This window comes from Geotrypetes seraphini, chromosome 13 (genome assembly GCF_902459505.1).
Source record: "Geotrypetes seraphini chromosome 13, aGeoSer1.1, whole genome shotgun sequence".
Classification (NCBI taxonomy): Eukaryota; Metazoa; Chordata; class Amphibia; order Gymnophiona; family Dermophiidae; genus Geotrypetes; species Geotrypetes seraphini.
The window spans coordinates 10,114,677-10,134,095 of NC_047096.1; the positions used below are offsets into that span (position 1 = coordinate 10,114,677).

General features: G+C 48.0%; 1 protein-coding gene across 9 annotated transcripts in view; it reads left to right on the forward strand.

Annotated features, from left to right (window-relative positions):
• Window positions 1-19,419, forward strand: part of SYCP1 (synaptonemal complex protein 1) — a 327,903-nt gene that overhangs the window by 31,197 nt on the left and 277,287 nt on the right. For 7 of the 9 annotated variants that reach the window (XM_033919065.1, XM_033919067.1, XM_033919068.1 and 4 more), the window contains exon 5: window positions 14,195-14,359. The exons of 1 other annotated variant lie outside the window; for it this stretch is intronic. In XM_033919065.1, the coding sequence (XP_033774956.1) occupies window positions 14,195-14,359 (165 nt within the window). Of the gene's footprint in view, window positions 1-14,194; window positions 14,364-19,419 lie in introns of those variants that run through there. One more of the 9 variants, XM_033919074.1, reaches the window with a different exon arrangement.

A 19,419-nucleotide genomic window follows, 5' to 3' on the forward strand; every position in this document is an offset into this window, starting at 1 on the left:
GAACTTCAAGCATTGGTAGTGAATCCACCATTTACAGTTTTTCATCATGATAAGGTGGTGCTCTGCACTCATCCTAAGTTCTTACCCAAATTTGTCACCGAGTTTCATCAACTGATTGTTCTTCCAGTATTTTTTCCCAAGCTTCATTCTCATCCTGGAGAAATAGATCTTCATACCCTGGACTGCAAATGAGCAGTGGCCTACTATTTGCAACTAACTAAATCTCATAGATCTTCTCCATAACTTTTTGTCTCCTTTAATCCTAACACGTTGGAACACCCTGTATCCAAGAGGACAATTTCCACATGGTTGGCCTCTTGTATCTCCTTATGTTATGCTCAGGCTGGGCTGCAACTGGAGAGTTGTGTTACAGCCCACAGTCCGAGCTATGGCAGCTTCAGTTGCTTTCTTTTGCTCGACTCCTATTGATGAAATCTGTAAAGCTGCTACTTGGTCCTCAGTTCATACCTTCACATTACACTACTTTATCCCAGGACAAGCAGGCAGCCTATTCTCATATATAGGCGATGTCATCCACGGAGCCCGGATGCGGATAGCCTCGCAAGCAGACTTGCTTGTAGAAACGTAGAAGTTTTGAGTCATCTGCACCGCACAAGCGTGAATGCCTTCTCGCCCAGCGCAGGGCGAGTCTCCTCAGTTCTCAGTTTTCCGCGGAGCTGAGAAGTCCGTCTTTGACACTCTGTGCTAAACTTCATTACTTCGTGCCTTCTCTCACCGCGGTTTGTGTTCTTTTCGTCGCGAATTGCTGTGTTTCTTTATTTTATTTCAGTTTAAAAAAAAAAAAGAGACTTTATTTTTTCTTCGTTCGACTGGCGGGGCAGGCTGCTTGGCCGCAGCCTGCGGGCTTCGACTTCGCTGCGGCTATTTTCCTCCTATGTCCCGGCCCAGCAACGGACTTCAAGAAGTGTAGCCAGTGCCAGTATGTGATTTCCCTCAAGGACCCACACTGTTGGTGCCTCGGGCCTGACCATAATCCTAAGTCGTGCAAGTGCTGTGCTACTCTTCAACCTTGAGCCCTTAAACTTTGTCGGATTTTAGTGGAGAAACTTTTCGGGATAGACTCTTCAGTCACACCCTCGAGCGCTGCCTCGGCCCCATCTTCCGACGAGGGTCTTCCTGCTTCCACGACTCCGACCTCGAGCCTTATCAGACCTTCCACGTTTGGGATGTCTGACCTCGAGTAAACCTGCTGTCTCTCCCCCTGAGCTTCCCTCAGGTCAGAAACCTAAGCAGAAGGTTCTGGCAGTGGTCCTCAAACTTTCCAAGACTTCTAAGTCAAAGCACATTTCCACTGCCACCTTGGAGCCTATAGCCTCAGCAAGTGGTCCGGTTTCAGACGTGGATCCATCTTTGCCTGCTTCTCTCCAGACCATGTTAGAGCAGCAGTTTGTTCAATTACTGACCAAATTTGGGCCGATGCTGTCTTCTCTAATCCAGCCTGGGCAATCAGCAGTCTCCCGTGAGGTCGAGTCTCTGCCTATGCCTCGAGCTGAACCTTTACACTTTATGCAAGGAGCAGAATCTTTGCGAGTGACTGGTCTGGCATCTACGTACTCTATGCAAGGAGTAGATTCTTTGCGAGTGCCTCAGCAGGAATCCTCACACTCCATACAAGGAGCAGAGTCTTTGGGAGTGCTTTGAGATTCCTCTATCAAACCTCCTGAGTTTCGATCTACTGCTTCTAGCCCTATTCATTCACCGGTAGCATTGCCTACTTCCATCTCTAGGGCAAAGTCTTCTCGATCCTCGAGACCTGCTTCCACACACCACTCTCGTCGTCGATCGAGGCCTCCATCAAGGCATCCATCCAGGCATAGGTCTTCTTCCAAAGAGCAACCTTCTTTGTCTAAGCCTCATTCCAGACCTACCAGCTCTTCCAGACCACTAACTCCTCAATCAAGGTCTCTGCTTCCAGACCTCAAGTACTCAGCTTCTTCTATTGCCTCATCCAAGTCTCCATATTCTTTTGATGGTCGTTTCTCAGAGAGGCTTCCCCTCTGACCCAGGCCGCCTCGAGGTCATCGAGTCCCTCTCAGGGCAAGGCCTTGGTGGATCAGCTGTCTTTCTCTGCTTTTCTTCGCCAGATGGCTGATGTCCTAGAACTTCAATTAGATGCTGGTTCTAAGTACTCTAAGGAATATCTCGAGGTCATGCATCTCCCTCAACCTCCTGCAGAGTCACTTAAGCTTCCTCTTCACAAGCTTTTGTCTCAGACTCACACGCTGACTGGAGACCCCTTATACCATTCCTGCTGGAAAGTAGTTTTTCTCATCTCCCTCACTTCTGCTAGGAGGGTCAGTGAGCTACAAGCGTTAGTTGCAGATCCACCTTTCACAGTTTTCCACCATGATAAAGTGGTTCTACGCACGCATCCTAAGTTTCTACCAAAAGTAATTACGGACTTTCATCTCAATCAGTCCATTGTTCTTCCAGTTTTTTCCCTAAGCCTCATTCTCATCCAGGAGAAACATCGCTGCACTTTTTGGACTGTAAACGTGTTTTGGCATACTACTACATTGAACGGACAAAGCCTCATAGAACATCTCCCCAACTCTTCATTTGATCCTAACAAGTTGGTCATCCTGTCACCAGATGGACAATATCCAACTGATTGGTTGCCTGTATCTCATTCTGCTATACTCAGACCAAACTGCCTCTGGAGAGTCGTGTCACTGCTCACAAAGTCCATGCTAAGGCAGCTTCTGTAGCTTTCCTCAGATCTACTCCTATTGAGGAAATCTGCAAAGCTGCCACCTGGTCCTCAGTTCATACATTCACTTCACATTACTGTCTGGAAATTTTTTCCAGATGGGATGAGCATTTCGGCCAGTCAGTTTTACAAAATTTGTTTTCTTAAAGGCCAACTCTCCCTCTATCCCTTTCTAGTAAGCTTTAGTGAGAATATGCTGCCTGCTTGTCCTGGGATAAAGCACAGATACTTACCATAACAGGTGTTATCCAGGGACAGCAGGCAGATATTCTCACAACCCACCCACCTCCCCGGGTGGGCTTCTTAGCTGGCTTATCTTAACTGAGGGACTGTGCCCACCTCCCCGGGTGGGCTTCTTAGCTGGCTTATCTTAACTGAGGGACTGCATGCCTAAGTCGGGAGGGAAGGCACTCACACATGCGGGCTAATCGCGAACTTTCTAAGCTTAAAGTTGTGATACACTTTTCAAGTGTCCATACTGGGGCTCCGTCGGTGACGTCACCCCCTAGTGAGAATATCTGCCTGCTGTCCCTGGATAACACCTGTTATTTTAAGTAACTGTGGTTTTTCCTACTGGCCATACCTTTCCCTATGCAACCTAGCTTCCTTCTAGTTTTTGCCGTCACCTTTTCAATCTGTTTGGCCACGTAAAGATCATCACATACAATCACACCCAAGTCCTGCTCTTCTGTCGTGCACATAAGTTCTTCAATCCCTAAAGTGTACCGTTCCCTCAGGTTTTTGCAGCCCAAATGCATGACCTTGCATTTCTTAGCATTAAATTTTAGCTGCCAAATTTCAGACTATTCTTCAAGTTTTGCCAGGGCTTTCTTTATGTTATTCACACCATAGGCAGCAGAACACTTTTTTGTTTGGGGGAGCCTGAAAGCTCTGCCCCAGACCCTGCCTCCATAATTGTACTAATTGTAATACAATTTTTTCCATTCATTTTTCATATATGACTATAATATATTCTTATTAACAACACATAATAGTTAACCACAAAATTAAACTACACAAAACACACTGTATGCTTCTAAACATTAATTCCTACCAGAACACAGATAACTCCTAAGCAAATATGGGACCACAAACTAAAAGTACTAATATATAATAATGAAACCCTAAGATGCAAGACTCTGCATACAATGCAACACCACATAAACCATGACGCATATCCCCTAGTACTGTGCAAAATATGAAGAAAGTAGATGTAAATAATAGTAGTAGTAGTAGTAGTAAATTTGAAAAAACTGATACAAAACAATCACCACTTTACAAATTAACAAATAGAAATAAAACAAATAATGAGAAATAAAAAAATACCATTTTATTAGACTAATCCATTTTTCAATTAGCTTTCAGAGGCCAAATCTTTCTTCAGGACACTACAGTATACTGCTGTTATGGTATCCTGTCCTGCTCTATACAAAGAAATCACTAAGAAAGAAATAAAACATCTTCAGATTATTCAAAATACTGCCATTAAAATTATTTCAAAAGCATGTAAATATGATCATGTCATACCTTTTTTGATCAATGCTCACTGGCTTCCTATAGAACAGTGGTCTCAAACTCAAACCCTTTGCAGGGCCACATTTTGGATTTGTAGGTACTTGGAGGGCCTCAAAAAAAATAGTTAATGTCTTATTAAAGAAATGACAATTTTTCATGAGGTAAAAACTCTATAGTTTATAAATCTTTCCTTTTGGCTAAGTCTTAATAATAATATTGTCATTTATAGCTAAAGAGACATATGATCAAGAAACTGTTGTATTTTACTTTTGTGATGATAAACATACCGAGGGCCTCAAAATAATACCTGGCGGGCCGCGAGTTTGAGACCACTGCTATAGAACATCGAATTTCCTATAAAATAATGTTACTGACTTACAAGATCAAAACGTCTGACCAACCTGATTTTATTAACAGGCTACTTATCCCCCATACCCCCCATCGCACATTACGTTCATCTAATCAAAACTTGCTATCCATCCCTTCTTTAAGATATTATGGGGCTCATAATAAAAAAAATAAAAAACGTCTAAAAAGTGGCCTGATTGGCCTGACTGGGATCAAAAAGCCTGATTATCCCAGGACAAGCAGGCAGGTATTCTCACTAGTGGGTGATGTCATCCGATAGAGCCCCGATACGGACATCTTGCAAGCATGTCTTGCTTGAAGAAACTCAGAAGTTTCGAGATGCCCGCACCGCGTATGCGCCAGTGTCTTCCCGCCCGATGCTCCGGGCGTGTCTCCTCAGTTCTTTTTCTTCCGCGGAGCTGAGAAGTCTATCTTCAATTTGCGCCCATTGAATCTTTTTTTTTTTGCCTTCTATTTTGCCGCGGGTTGAGTTCTTTTGGCTCTCCTGTGCATTTATTTCTTTCTTTGATTTCTTTTTTCAAAAAAAAAAAAAAAAATTTTCCTTCCGATACCGGGTCGGCCGCGTGGCTGGGGCCCCGCGCCTTCGACCTTGCGGCGGAGCTTTTCCGGCCTATGTCCCGGCCGATTACCGGTTTTAAAAAGTGTAGCAAATGCCAGCGTGCGATTTCGCTCACGGACCCTCGTCGACGCTGCTTACAGTGTCTGGGACCGGATCACTTCCTGAAATCGTGCCAGACTTGCTCCACTTTGACGGCGAGAGCGTTTAAGCGCCGCTGTCTGCTGTGGGAGTCTATGTTCAAGATGGAAGCTTCATTGGATCCTGCAGCTTCGACATCGACGGGTGCTTCGACTCCTTCCGCAAAGCCCTCTGCCTCCCCGGCTGCTTCGGGCCTCCTGAAACCGGCATCGTTCACACCGGTTTCGGCCCCGGCTTCGGCGCCGGTGCCTTCCTCCGTCTCCTCGGAGCAGGTATCGACCCCGACAGTTCCACCGGTGGTGCTCAAGGTGCCGAAGACTGGCAAGCAGATGCACGCAGCACCGAAGGAGCGCGGAGACCGTGCGGAAGGGCCCCCTTTTGGTGCGGATCCCTCCATATCGGCTTCGTTGCGGTCCCTTCTGGAGGCTCAGTTCGTGGAGCTCATGCAGACCATGGGGCCTCGGCTGATTGCCACCATCCAGGGTGATCTTCCAGCTTCGGCTTCGAGGGGCGGACCGCCCCCTCCTCCTCCTCCTCGCCGCACGACCTCGTTGCTCGGCGAGGAGGAGCGGCGAGCGGTGTCCGGGTCCTCGAGGAGGTCCTCCATTAGCGCTGTACCTCCTTTGGAACCGATTCCCTCGAGGAGGGCCTCCCTTAGTGATATGCCTCCCTTGGAGCCCATTCCCTCGAGGAAAGCCTCGTTTAGTGACCTGCCTCCCTTGGAACCTATTACTCCGCCCCATGACTCAGTGTGGCGTCCACCTTCGGGGCCACCCAGTCCTGGGCATAGCAGGAAGCAGGACGAGTTCTTCCGAACCCCCTATCAAACCTGGGCGTCGTCGGGGGAGGCGCCGACTCTTCCGCCTCTGCGATCGACGGCATCGAGTCCAATCTGCTCCCTGGCGGCGTCTGAACCAGTTTCTCACAGGCGGGCTCGATCCCCTTCCAGGCATCGGGAGGGGCATCGATCCAGACATTCTTCGAAGCATTCCTCTCGGCACTCGACCATCTCGCCTCAGAAGAAATTGCCTCGGTTGGGGTATGCTGCTTCGACTGGGTCTCCTCCTCCAGGCCCAGAGTTCGAGGATCCTGAGGTTTTCTACTCGTCCTGTTGCTCGCAGGCCTCTCTGGAGCCTGAAGCCTCTTCTTCTTCTAGTCCGTCTCGCAGACCGGCGACAGCGGACCAACTGTCCTTTTCATCGTTCCTCAGGCAGATGGCAGATGACATGGACATTACTCTCGATGCTGGGTCTCGATACTCCAAGGAATACCTCGATACCATGCACTTGCCTCGTCCTCCGGCGGAGTCCTTGCGACTTCCCCTGTACAAGCTCCTCGACCAGACCTTCATGCGATGCTTCGAGTCTCCTTACTCTATCCCAGCGGTCCCTGGCAAATTGGATGCGCGGTACCGCACGGTGCATCATAAAGACTTCGAGGGTCCTCAGCTTTCTCACCAGTCCCTCCTGGTCGAATCCTCGCTCAAGCGGTCTCATCCTATGCTTCAGTGCCTCCGGGCCACGAGGGCAGAACCATGGATAAGTTTGGTCGACGCATCTATCAGAATTTGATGATGGCGTCTCGAGTCCTGAATTACAATTTCCACTTTGCAGCCTACTTGGAATTTTTTCTACCTGTGCTTCGGAAGTTCACACCCTACATCGAGTCCCAGGCTAGGTTTGAGTTTGAGGAAGTGGTTGCTTCGCTGTCCCAACTTCGGCTTCAGTTAATGCAATCTGCCTATGATGCGTTCGAGCTCTCAGCCCGAGTGGCGGCCTGCTCGGTGGCGATGCGCCAGTTGGCCTGGTTGCGGACCATTGATATGGACCCGAATCTTCAGGACCGCCTGGCGAACGTCCCGTGTGCTGGGGCGGATCTTTTTGACGAATCCATCGAGACTGTTACGAAGAAGTTGTCTGACCACGAAAAGTCCTTCCAATCTATCCTTAGGCCGAAGCCTAAGCCTCAGCAGTCTCGACCTTCTCGTCCGCTGTTGATTTATCAGCGGCGTTATCAGCCGAGGCAAACTCCACCTGCGAGGCAACCGGCGAAGCGCCAGCCTCCCCAGAAGGGTCAGCCTAAGTCTCAGTCGCCTGCTGTCCCTAAGACCACTCAGCCTTTTTGACTGTCTCGTCGAGGGCATAACCAACCTCGTTCTGCCTTCCCCTGTTTTTCCCATCGGAGGGCGCCTCCATCACTTTTATCATCGTTGGGAGGCCATAACAACCGACCTCTGGGTCCTTACTATCATCAGGGAAGGATACTCTCTTCATTTCCATCGGGTCCCTCCGGACCACCCTCCAAGAGAGTATCCTTCCAACTTGACTCAGACCGCCCTTCTTCTCCAGGAAGCTCAGGCTTTGCTCCGGCTTCGTGCCGTTGAGCCGGTCCCGTCGGACCAACTGAACCAGGGGTTTTACTCCCGGTACTTCCTTGTTCCGAAGAAGACGGGCGACCTGCGACCCATTTTGGACCTCAGGGCCCTCAACAAATTCCTAGTCACGGAGAGGTTTCGCATGCTGACTCTTGCTTCTCTCTACCCTCTCCTCGAGCAGAACGACTGGTTATGCTCTCTGGATCTCAAGGAGGCCTACACTCACATTCCCATTCATCCGGCCTCCCACAAGTTCCTCAGATTTCGGGTGGGACATCTACATCTGCAGTATCGAGTGCTTCCATTCGGCCTGTCCTCGTCTCCCAGAGTCTTCACGAAGTGCCTGGTGGTGGTGGCTGCTGCACTCCGGAACAGGGGGTCTTCAGGTATTTCCATACCTCGACGATTGGCTCATCAAGGCCCCATCAGCTCCAAAGGTCATTTCGGTGACCTTAACCACGATCTGCTTCCTGCAGAGCCTAGGCTTCGATTTTCCCAAATTTTCCCAAATCTCATCTGCAGCCTACCCAGTCCCTTCCCTTCATCGGGGCGGTACTGGACACCATTCAGCTTCGAGCATTCCTTCCTCCTTAGCGCATGGATGCTCTTCTTCGTCTCTGCCAGTCTGTATCTTCTCGCCAGTCCATCTCAGCGAGACACATGATGGTTTTCCTGGGCCACATGGCCTCTACAGTTCATGTGACACCCTTTGCCAGGCTCCATCTCAGAATTCCTCAGTGGACCCTAGCTTCTCAATGGACCCAAGTGTCAGACCCGTTGACTCGACACATCATAGTCACTCCTGCTCTTCGGCGGTCTCTACTTTGGTGGATGACCTCTTCGAATCTATCCAGAGGTTTGCTGTTTCACACTCCTCCTCATCAGAAGGTTCTCACAACCGATTCCTCGACCTATGCTTGGGGGGCTCATCTGGATGGGCTTCGCACTCAGGGATTCTGGACCTGTGCGGACCGACTCCATCAAATCAATCTTCTGGAGCTCAGAGCCATCTTCAATGCTCTTCAAGCTTTTCAACATCTGCTTCACGACATGGTGGTCCTCATTCGCACCGACATTCAGGTCGCCATGTATTATGTCAACAAGCAAGGGGGCACGGGCTCGGCCTCCCTCTGCCAGGAAGCTCTCAGAGTCTGGGATTGGGCGGTTCGCCACAACACCTTCCTCAAAGCTGTCTACATTCAGGGGAGGGACAATGTCTTGGCGGACAAACTGAGTCGTCTTCTCCAGCCTCACGAATGGACACTCCACTCCAAGCCCCTTCATCAGATCTTTGCTCAGTGGGGAACGCCTCAGATAGACCTCTTTGCGGCTCCCCACAATTTCAAGCTGCCTCAATTTTGCTCCAGGATCTACGCTCCTCATCGCCTCGAGGCAGATGCTTTTCTGCTGGATTGGGGGAATCGCTTTCTGTATGCGTTTCCGCCTTTCCCTCTCATTCAAAAGACTCTAGTCAAACTGAAGTCCGAACATGCCACCATGATTTTGATAGCCCCTCGGTGGCCCAGGCAACCTTGGTTCTCCCTTCTACTTCAACTCAGCAGCAGGGAACCGTACCTACTTCCAGTGTTTCCTTCACTGCTTACTCAGCATCAGGGGTCTCTGCTTCATCCCAACCTGCAGTCTCTCCACCTGACAGCTTGGTTCCTCTCAACGTAACTCCGCACCAGTTTCCCAGGCGGTGAGGGATGTCTTGGAGGCTTCCAGGAAGCCTGCTACTAGATTTTCTTCATGGTGTATTTCCAATTCTAAGGAGCCTCAGCGAGCCTTCCTATCCTCTGTTTTGGACTATCTTTTACATCTGTCTCAGTCTGGTCTCAAGTCGACATCTATACGAGTCCACCTGAGTGCTATTGCGGCTTTCCATCAGCCTCTACAAGGGAAACCTCTCTCTTCTCATCCTGTGGTTTCCAGATTTATGAAAGGACTTTTTCATGTCAATCCTCCTCTCAAACCGCCTCCAGTGGTTTGGGATCTAAATGTTGTCCTTTCTCAGCTTATGAAACCTCCTTTTGAGCCTCTGAGCAAGGCTCCACTAAAGTTTCTCACTTGGAAAGTGGTTTTTCTGGTGGCCCTCACATCTGCTCGCAAGGTCAGTGAGCTTCAGGCCTTGATGGCGGACCCACCTTTCACAGTATTCCATCATGACAAGGTGGTCCTCCGCACTCACCCGAAATTCCTGCCTAAAGTGGTCTCTGAATTTCACCTCAACCAATCCATTGTGCTTCCAGTGTTCTTTCCAAAGCCTCATTCTCATCCTGGAGAATCAGCTCTTCACACTCTGGACTGTAAACGTGCTTTGGCTTTCTACTTGGATCGCACCAAACCACACAGAACTGCTCCTCAACTTTTCGTCTCCTTTGATCCAAACAAGTTGGGACGACCTGTATCGAAGCGCACCATCTCCAACTGGATGGCGGCTTGTATCTCTTTCTGCTATGCCCAGGCTGGATTACCCATTCCCTGTAAGGTCACAGCACATAGGGTCAGAGCAATGGCAGCCTCTGTAGCCTTCCTCAGATCGACACCGATTGAGGAGATTTGTAGGGCTGCCACTTGGTCCTCGGTTCATACGTTCACCTCTCATTATTGTCTGGATACTTTCTCCAGACGGGATGGGCAGTTTGGCCAAACTGTGTTACAAAATTTGTTCTCCTAAGTTGCCAACTCTCCCTCCATCCCATTGAGGTTAGCTTGGAGGTCACCCACTAATGAGAATACCTGCCTGCTTGTCCTGGGATAAAGCAATGTTACTTACCGTAACAGTTGTTATCCAGGGACAGCAGGCAGCTATTCTCACGTCCCACCCACCTCCCCTGGGTTGGCTTCTCTGCTAGCTACCTGAACTGAGGAGACACGCCCGGAGCATCGGGCGGGAAGGCACTGGCGCATGCGCGGTGCGGGCATCTCGAAACTTCTGAGTTTCTTCAAGCAAGACATGCTTGCAAGATGTCCGTATTGGGGCTCTGTCGGATGACATCACCCACTAGTGAGAATAGCTGCCTGCTGTCCCTGGATAACAACTGTTACGGTAAGTAACATTGCTTTATCCAAGTACCCATAATCAAAGCTGGTTTTAGACCGATCTGAAAAGTTAATTAAAAAAAAAAAAGATTGAATCCTAGTTTGTGCCTGCCCTTTTTTACCAGCTGTAAGCACTGCTGCTTTCTTTCTCTGGATGACAGAGCTGACTGCAAAGTCTGAACTGTCACAAGGGATAATCGAATGTTTGACGAGACTTCCTAGGCAAAACTTATACATTGTGAGTTAGACAATGTAAAAGCAGGTATAAGTTTCAAAAAGGTATTGAAAGTGACCAGATAACCACTGCAAAGACAAAGTAAAGACCTACACACATTCCCCTGTGCTCACTGACCCTGTCACACCCCCACAAATTTCAGAACTAAAACGTACATACCTGCCTCTGGAAAATCAGCACATAGAAACATAGAGTATGACGGCAGAAAAGGGCCGGCGGCCCAACAAGTCTGCCTACTCAAGAACCCTCTCTCCCTTGAGAATCCATCTTTTAAGCATAACTCTGTACCAACCCCACCTGTTTGTCCCATCGTCTCTTGAAGTCGAGCACGCTACTGGCCTCGACCACCTGGCGTGGAAGACCATTCCATCGATCAATCACCCTTTCGGTGAAGAAGTATTTCTTGGTGTCACCATGAAATCTTCCCTCCTTAAGTTTTAGTGGATGCCCTCTTGTCGCCGTGGTACCCTTAAGAAACAAGATTTCTTCCTCCACTTCAATGCGGCCCATGATGTATTTGAATGTTTCTATAATGTCCCCACTATCTCTGTGCTCTTCAAGAGAATATAAGCGCAGTCTGCTCAGACTTTCTTCATATGGGAGATCTTTAAGCCCCGAGACCATCCTAGTGGCCATTCTCGGGATGATTCCATTCTCTTCATATCCTTTTGATAATGTGGCCTCCAAAACTGGACACAGTACTCCAGGTGAGGTCTCTCCATGGATCTGTATAACGGCACCTGCTATAGTAGAGCTGCACAGAGGTGGCTTAAGTAGTCTGGGGGGTGGGCTAGTGAACCATAGAGAGGAGGACCCAGGCCTATAAGCCACTGTAACCACTACGTTAATGGTGGAAAATGTGAGCCCCCCAAATCTAATTAGAGATCCTCTGTGTTTATCCCATGCTTTTTTGAATTCCATCACCGTTTTCTCCTCCACCTTGGGAGTGCATTCCAGGCATCTACCACCCTCTCCTTGAAAAAGAATTTCCTAGCATTACTCCTAAGTCTTCCTCCCTGCAATCTCAAGTTATGCCCTCTAGTTATCATTTTCCTTTCTCTGGAAAATATTTGGTTCTATATTAATACCTTTCAAGGATTTAAATGTCTATCATATCTCCCCTGTCCCTTCTCTCCTCTAGAGTATACATGTTTAGGTCTTCCAGTCTCTTCTCGTACTTCTTTTGGTTCAAACTCCTTACCATGTTCATCGCATTCCTCTGGACCGCTTCAAGTCTTTTTATATACTGTATACTCTGCCAGATATGGCCTCCAAAACTGAACACAATACTCCAAGTGTGGCATCAACACCTCCCTTCTTCTGGTTATTCCTCTTTCTACACAGCGTAGCATTCTTCTGGCTGTAGCCACTGCCTGTCACACTGTTTAAATGCCTTTAGATACTCAGATACAGTCACCCCAAGGTCCCTCTCTCTGTCTGTGCTTATCAGCCTCTCACATATTGTTCGGATTTCTACCCCCCAAAGGCATCACTCTGCATTTCTTTTTCTAACTTATGCAGATCCTTCTTCATATTTTCCGCTCCCTCCGGGGCATCCACTCTGTTACAAATCTTGGTATCATCCGCAAAAAGGCTAACCTTACCTTTTAACCCTTCAGCATTGTCACTGACAAACATATTGAATAGAATCGGTCCCAGCACCGATTTCTGAGGCACTCCACTACTCCCTCTGAGCGACTGTCCATCAATCAGTTTCTAATCCAGCTTACCACTTTGGGCCCTAACTTCAGTCCATGGAGTTTATTCAAGAGCCTCCTATGAGGAACCGTGTCAAAGGCTTTGCTGAAATCTAAGTAAATTACATCTAGTGCACATCCTTGATCCAGTTTTCTGGTCATCCAGTCAAAGAATTCAATCAGATTCATTTGGCATAATTTACCTTTAGTAAACCCATGTTGCCTTGGCTCTTGTAATCCATTAGTTTCTAAGAATTTGTAAGATGGAAAAATGAATAAAGAATTAAAAAAAAAGAATTTTACTATTCTTTCCTTCAGCAACATTTACATTATTTTTTCAATAACTGAAGTGAGGCTTACCGGACTGTAGTTTCCCACATCATCTCTGCAACCACTTTTGTGAAGAGGGACCATATCCGCTCTTCTCCAGTCCTGCGGAACCTCTCCTGTCTCTAAAGATTTATTGAACAACTCATTAAGAGGATCTGCCAGAACCTCTCTTGGAGCTCCCTCAATATTCTGGGATGGATCCCATCTGGTCTCATAGCTTTGTCCACTTTCAATTTTTTCAAGTTGTTCATAAACACTTTCTTCTGTGAACAGTGTGGTATTCACTCCATGCTCAAGTGTAACTTTGCTAACCAATTTTGGTCCTTCTCCAGGATTTTCTTCCATGAACACTGAATAGAAGTATTTGTTTAACACATTTGCTTTTTCCTCATCACTCTCCACATAGTGGTTCATACCTTCTTTCAGTCTCATAATTCCATTTTTTGTCTTCCTCCTTTCACTGAAAAATATTTTGACTCCTTTTTTTATACTTCTAGCCATTTGCTCTTCTGCTTGCGCTTTTGCCAGACGTATCTCTCTCTTGCCATCTTTCAGTTTCATCTGATATTCCTTTCTGCACTCCTTTTTTATATTTCATGAATGCCAACTCTTGCCACTAGTTTGAAGAACCACATCAGTTTCCTTTTTCTCTTATTTTTATTTATTTTCCTTACATAAAGATCAGTAGCTCTTTTTATTGCACCTTTAACTTGGACCACTGTTTTCTACTTCCTTTATGTTTTCACATCCAATCAGCTCTTTCTTCAGGTAATCCCCATGCTATTAAAGTCTGCATATTTGAAATCCAGGATTTTGAGGTTTGTGTGGCCATCCTCCACTTTGGCTGTTATATCAAACCAAACCGTATGATGCTCACTACTTCCCAGATGAGCCCCCACTCGGACATTAGAGACACTTTCCCCATTTGTATGAGAATATACGCCTGCTTTCTTCAGAGAACACCTGTTTCAGGAAAGTAACTTTGATTTGCACTGAGAGAAATTGCTTTCAAAATGGCAAGAATTATTCTAATTGTAGCGTGATATCTACAGGAGGAAGCTGGTAGACAAGCATTTTATGGTCTTCACTGGCTATTAGGTTTCTGACATATAATTTTTGAAAAAGAAAAACATAATAACATTGCTATGAAATTTGTAAACTTAAACAAAACTTGTTTTGAAACTTATCATTTATGATCATTTAGAATGTTGAATCAATGGCACAGCTTTATTCAAAACTCTACAATGAAGCAGAAAAGATCAAAAGGTGGAAACTCTCTGTAGAATCTGAAATGAAACAGAAGGAGAAAAAAATACAAGAAAACAAAAAAACAATTGATGCACAGCGTAAAGCTATACAGGAGTTACAGGCAGGTATCAGCTTAGTTCTGATTCTTTTGATGGAATAAGTAGATAAAGAGTAATCAGCTAATATTCAGACTGTGGGAGGCAGGCTGGATAACTTACAGTTGACTGACATTGAATATCTGGTTTATTTTTGACTGTCATAAACTTAACTGGCTAAATTGATATTCTGTGCTAGTCGGTTTACAATTATAGGAGCCAAAGATAGGTTTTCTATTTGCACAGCCTAAATTTGGCTGCTAAACTTGGCCAGTCAGTGCTGAAAATTGCCAGTTACTGTGAGATATAGCTGGTTAACTTGTAGCTGCTATCTGGGTTTCTAGTGCAGTAGGTGTGTCGTTCTGGACAAACAGTTTATATCCCAGTGCTTGTCCCAGATGTTTTCTGAATCCCTCCTACTTCATAGAGGGCTTTGCTGCCCCCTACAGTTTTTTCCTTCTGCATGTGAGCCCGAAGGAATGTTTCCAATCTGCTCTGCTAATTTCTTTATTTTTGGTAATTTTTTTTCATGTATTTTCTTCATCTTTCAGTGCTAAGAGCTCCCCTAATCGAGGATCTAGCTCTTTGTGGAGAAGAAGCAGACTGAGGTCTGCAGCTGATAAGTCAATCCTTGTGGTACCTGTTAGCCAGCCTGCAGAAGCCTTTTTGGAGCTCGGGGCCTTCCCCTGATAGCATTGCTCACCTCCTGCTTGCAGGGGTTTGAGTGCAGGCTGTTAGGCATCTGTAGAGGGCTCAGCGGAGTCTCTCAGGATGCCAGCTGTGTTTTACCTCCCCCTCTTTTTACATGTCCGTGGTCCACAGGGGTTGGAGGCTGTCAGACACTGGTCAAACTGGCAGCCTAAGGATTCAGTGCTAGAAGGACGTTCTGTTTGAGGCAGTAATTTCTTCTCCTAGATCCAGCAATCCATGGAGCTGAGGCAGGCTGCAGCACATTTCCAGCACAGGTCCTAAATTTTCTCTTCATTTTGTCTTTTCCCTTCACTGGAGTTCCTTTCTACCCTAACCCTTGTTAACCGTGTCGAGCTTTGCGAATGTAGAGATGATGCGGTATACAAACCTAAGGTTTAGTTTAGTTTAGTTTAGGTCACAGTGAATAAGGCTATGAGGAAAATTGGGAGAGGGGAGGTATGCAAATAGATGAGCTTAAGGAAGTCCCTGATTGGCTCAGGGGCCTCAGGCTTCTCCCATTGGGGGAGGATCCCAAGGCGCCTGAGCCAATCAGAGCCTTAGGCTCCTCCCTGTGCATCACATGATAGAAACATAGAGTATGACGGCAGAAGAGGGCAGGCGGCCCAACAAGTCTGCCTACTCAAGAACCCTCCCTCCCTGGATTACCCATCTTTTATGCATAACCCTGTAGCACCCCCACCTGTTTGTCCCATCGATTTTTGAAGTCGAGTATGCTACTAGCCTTGACCACCTGGCGTGGAAGTTTATTCCATTTATCAATCACCCGCTCGGTGAAGAAGTACTTCCTGGTGTCACCATGAATCTTCCCCCCTTAAGTTTTAGCAGATGCCCCCTTGTTGCAGTGGGACCCGTAAGAAAAAATATATCTTCCTTCACTTCAATGCGACCCGTGATGTATCATGTCCCCCCTTTCTCTGCGCTCCTTGAGAGAATATAAGCGCAATCTGGTCAGACGTTCTTCATATGGGATGCCCTTAAGTCCTGAGACCATCCTAGTGGCCATTCTCTGGATCGATTCCATTCTCTTCACATCCTTTTGATGCACTGGGTCAGGGCCTAAGGCCCAGGCTGATGTGTCACTGGAGTCGGGAGGAGCAGAAGGGACTGAGCACCCCTCCTGCTCCCAACATTGTGGTATAGGGGGGTGGGCTGGGCAGGGGGTGGGCCAGGCTGATCTGGTCGGGGGATGGGAGGCCTATGGAGCAGGAGGGACTGCACCCCTCCTGCTCACAACTTTTAGGTAGGATGGTGCCGGGCCGGGGGGATGAGTCGCGTGCCGGTCGCGGGTGACTCGGGCCGGTCGGGGGGTGACTCGGTTGGTGGCAGGAGGGAGTTGGCATACCTCCTGCCATATTCGCACGGGTGGGAGGGCAGTGTCGGGTGGTGACAGGATGGAGTGGGATCCCTTCTGCTATTTGTACCTGGGGATCGCGTTTGTCGGGGGGGGGGGGGGGGAGGCCTTCGGCCTTCGACCTTTTTTGACAGGTCTGCTCCATGGAAAAAAAATGAATAAAAAAGACAGGAAGGCCTGTCAAAAAACCTGCAGACCTGTCTGTAACTCAGTTACCGACAGGTCTGCAGCAGTTGGGTTTGCCAATAGTAAAACCCAATTTCAAAATAGCCAAGCAATTGTTAGTGAATCAATCGCTTGGGGTTATACTAATTTGCATAGGAGGAATGGGATCGGATCGCTACACGCATTAGTGAATTGGGTTGGAGGGAATTCAGGTCGCAAAGGGCTTGCAAACCGATTGGAAATCAACTGTATTTGCCTATGCAAAATCCTGGAGGTGTTTTCAGGCTTGTTGTGCGGGGGTTCAGGTGGACCCTTTGGTACTGTCGGTGGCTCATGTTTTGGACTTTCTGCAGACTGGCCTCAGGAAGGGTCTGGCGGTCTCTTCTCTATGTGTTCAAATTGCGGGACTCTCCAGTTTAGGTCCTATTCGTTCAGGGGTTCTCTGGCTTCTCACCCAGATGTTGTCCGGTTCTTGAAGGGGGGCCTCCCTTGCGACTGCCTTACCCGTCATGGAACTTGAATTTGGTCTTACGCTCCCTGACTCATCTGCCCTATGAACCCCTGGATGGGATCTCTCTGTAAGATCTTACCATTAAGACCGTTTTCCTGGTGGGCGATCACATCGGCACAGTGTCTTGCAGAGGTCCATTTCTTCGCATCATGGAGTCTGCGGTGATTTTGAGGACTGTGCCTTCTCTTTCGAAAGTGGTATCCACATTCCACATCAGCCAGGAAGTTCATTTGCCAGCCTTTGTTCCTTCGGGTTCCAAGTCTCAGGACCGTGTTTTGCGGTCTCTGGATGTACAGCGTCTCATTTTGAGATACCTAGAGGCCACTAACATCTTCCGTCTGTCGGACCATCGGTTTGTCCTGGTAGGCCCCGCTCATCGGGGTCGGCCTGCTACCAAGGCTATCATTTTGCGTTGGATATATGCGGCCATTTCCACGACCTATATGGTGGCAGGGAAGAAGCCTCCCCTTGGGGTGAAGGCTCACTCTACCAGAGGACTGGCTTCCTTGTGGGCTGAATCTTATGCGGTCTCACCTGAGAGATTTGTCGGGCGGCCATGTGGGCTTCCCTTCGTACCTTTTCCAGGTTTTACCGGCTTGATGTGGCGGCTAAGGGTGATACGGCCTTTGGCGCTTCTGTTGTTGCGGCGGGCTAATCGGGTCTCCCCTGAGATTTGGAGCAGGTGCTGGAGGATTTGGGCTGGATTGTCATCCTCGGAATGAGTCCTCTGCAGCCCACGCAGTCATTGACAGGGCAGGATTAATTCTTTGAGGGTCCCTAGGCACTCAAGTACACTGGGAACCCCTGGCCCTGCCCCGCCCCATTTATCTGTTTTCTTATTTACGCCTTTATTTCCACTTGTATTGCTTTTTTTAAATTTAAATTCAAAACAAACAAAGATTAGCATACCAGTGCACAGTTTTCTTCTATGCAACCCCCAAACATCTCTGAACAAATTCCCCTATGGCATATGTAAATCGACAAGGCGGCTCCAGAAGTGCTGCCCTGATTCAAGGTGCACGCATGCTATTCCGGTTGGCTGAAGCGCACCTTCAGGCTCTCTCCATGGCGCACATGGCTGGAGTAGATAGTGTGTAAGCAGACTTCCTCAGTCGCCAAGTCCTGTACCCAGGAGAGTGGTCTCTCTTCCACGGAGTGTTCCATTTCATAGTACGGCACTAGGGAAGGCCTCAAATGGACTTGATGGCTTCAGCCAGGAATTCGAAAGCAAGGCACTTCTTCAGTCAAAGAGCAGAGCCAGGAAGCGTGGGTCTAGACACATTGGTTCAGCCCTGGCCAGTCCACAAGCTTCTTCATGTGTTCCCTCCTTGGCCTCATGTTGGTCAGGTCATCCTCAGGATAGTGTCGCATCCAGAATTGGTGATCCTAGTAGCTCCAGACTGGCCTCATTGCCTGTGGTATGTGGATCTGATATGTCTCCAACAGGACGGGAAGCTCAAGCTCCCTCTTCATTGCGATCTGCTTAGTCAGTGTCCGTTTCCCATGGAAAACCCACAGCACTTTGATCTTATGGCATGGCTCTTGAGTGGTCTGCCTTGATGTGGAGAGGATACTCTGTGGGCATCTGGATGCTTTTGAAGTACAAGAAACCCACTACTATGGCTTCTTATGCCAAAGCATGGAAAGCTTTTTAGCAGTGGTGTGCCAAAGACCAGGTGGTGCTGGTGCAAGCTCCCATTCCAGTTGTTCTTGCTTTCCTTCAGGTAGGTCTGGATGAAGGTCTGGCAATGGCCTCCCTTAAGGTTTTCAAGCTGTGGCAGGGAAACACCAGCAAGCACAGCAGTGCCCAGGGTAATGCCCAGGTTGAAGGCTCTAGTCCAGGGGTGTCAAACTGAATCACATAAGGGGCCAAAATCTAAAACATAGGCTAAGTCGTCGGCTGAATTTTTTATTAAGATATTTAGGGGTCCTTTCTCCGTGCTAACCATCATCTTCCATCTCTGTTCTCTCCTTCCATTTCCCTTCCCTTCCCCGGAGGTCTGGCATCTTTCCTTTTTTCATCTCCATCCCCGCAGCTGCAGCGATGGACCCCATCATCCCCAGATCCACCACCTCTCCTTTTCTCAACTACCCTTTCATCCAGCATCTCTTCCTCCTTCCCCACTACTCCAGGGTCCACCATCACTCCCTTTCTCTTCCCAACTACCCTCTTATCCAGTATCTCTATCCCCACTCCACACCATCCCTTGTGCCCAACTTCTCTCCCTTTCTGTTTTTTCCTTCCCTCCATCCCATTGTCCACCATCTCTCTCCCTCTCCTCTGTTTTTAAACCCATTATTTTTTCCCCTTCCCCACCCACTGTCCGGCATATGCATGTCTGTTTGGA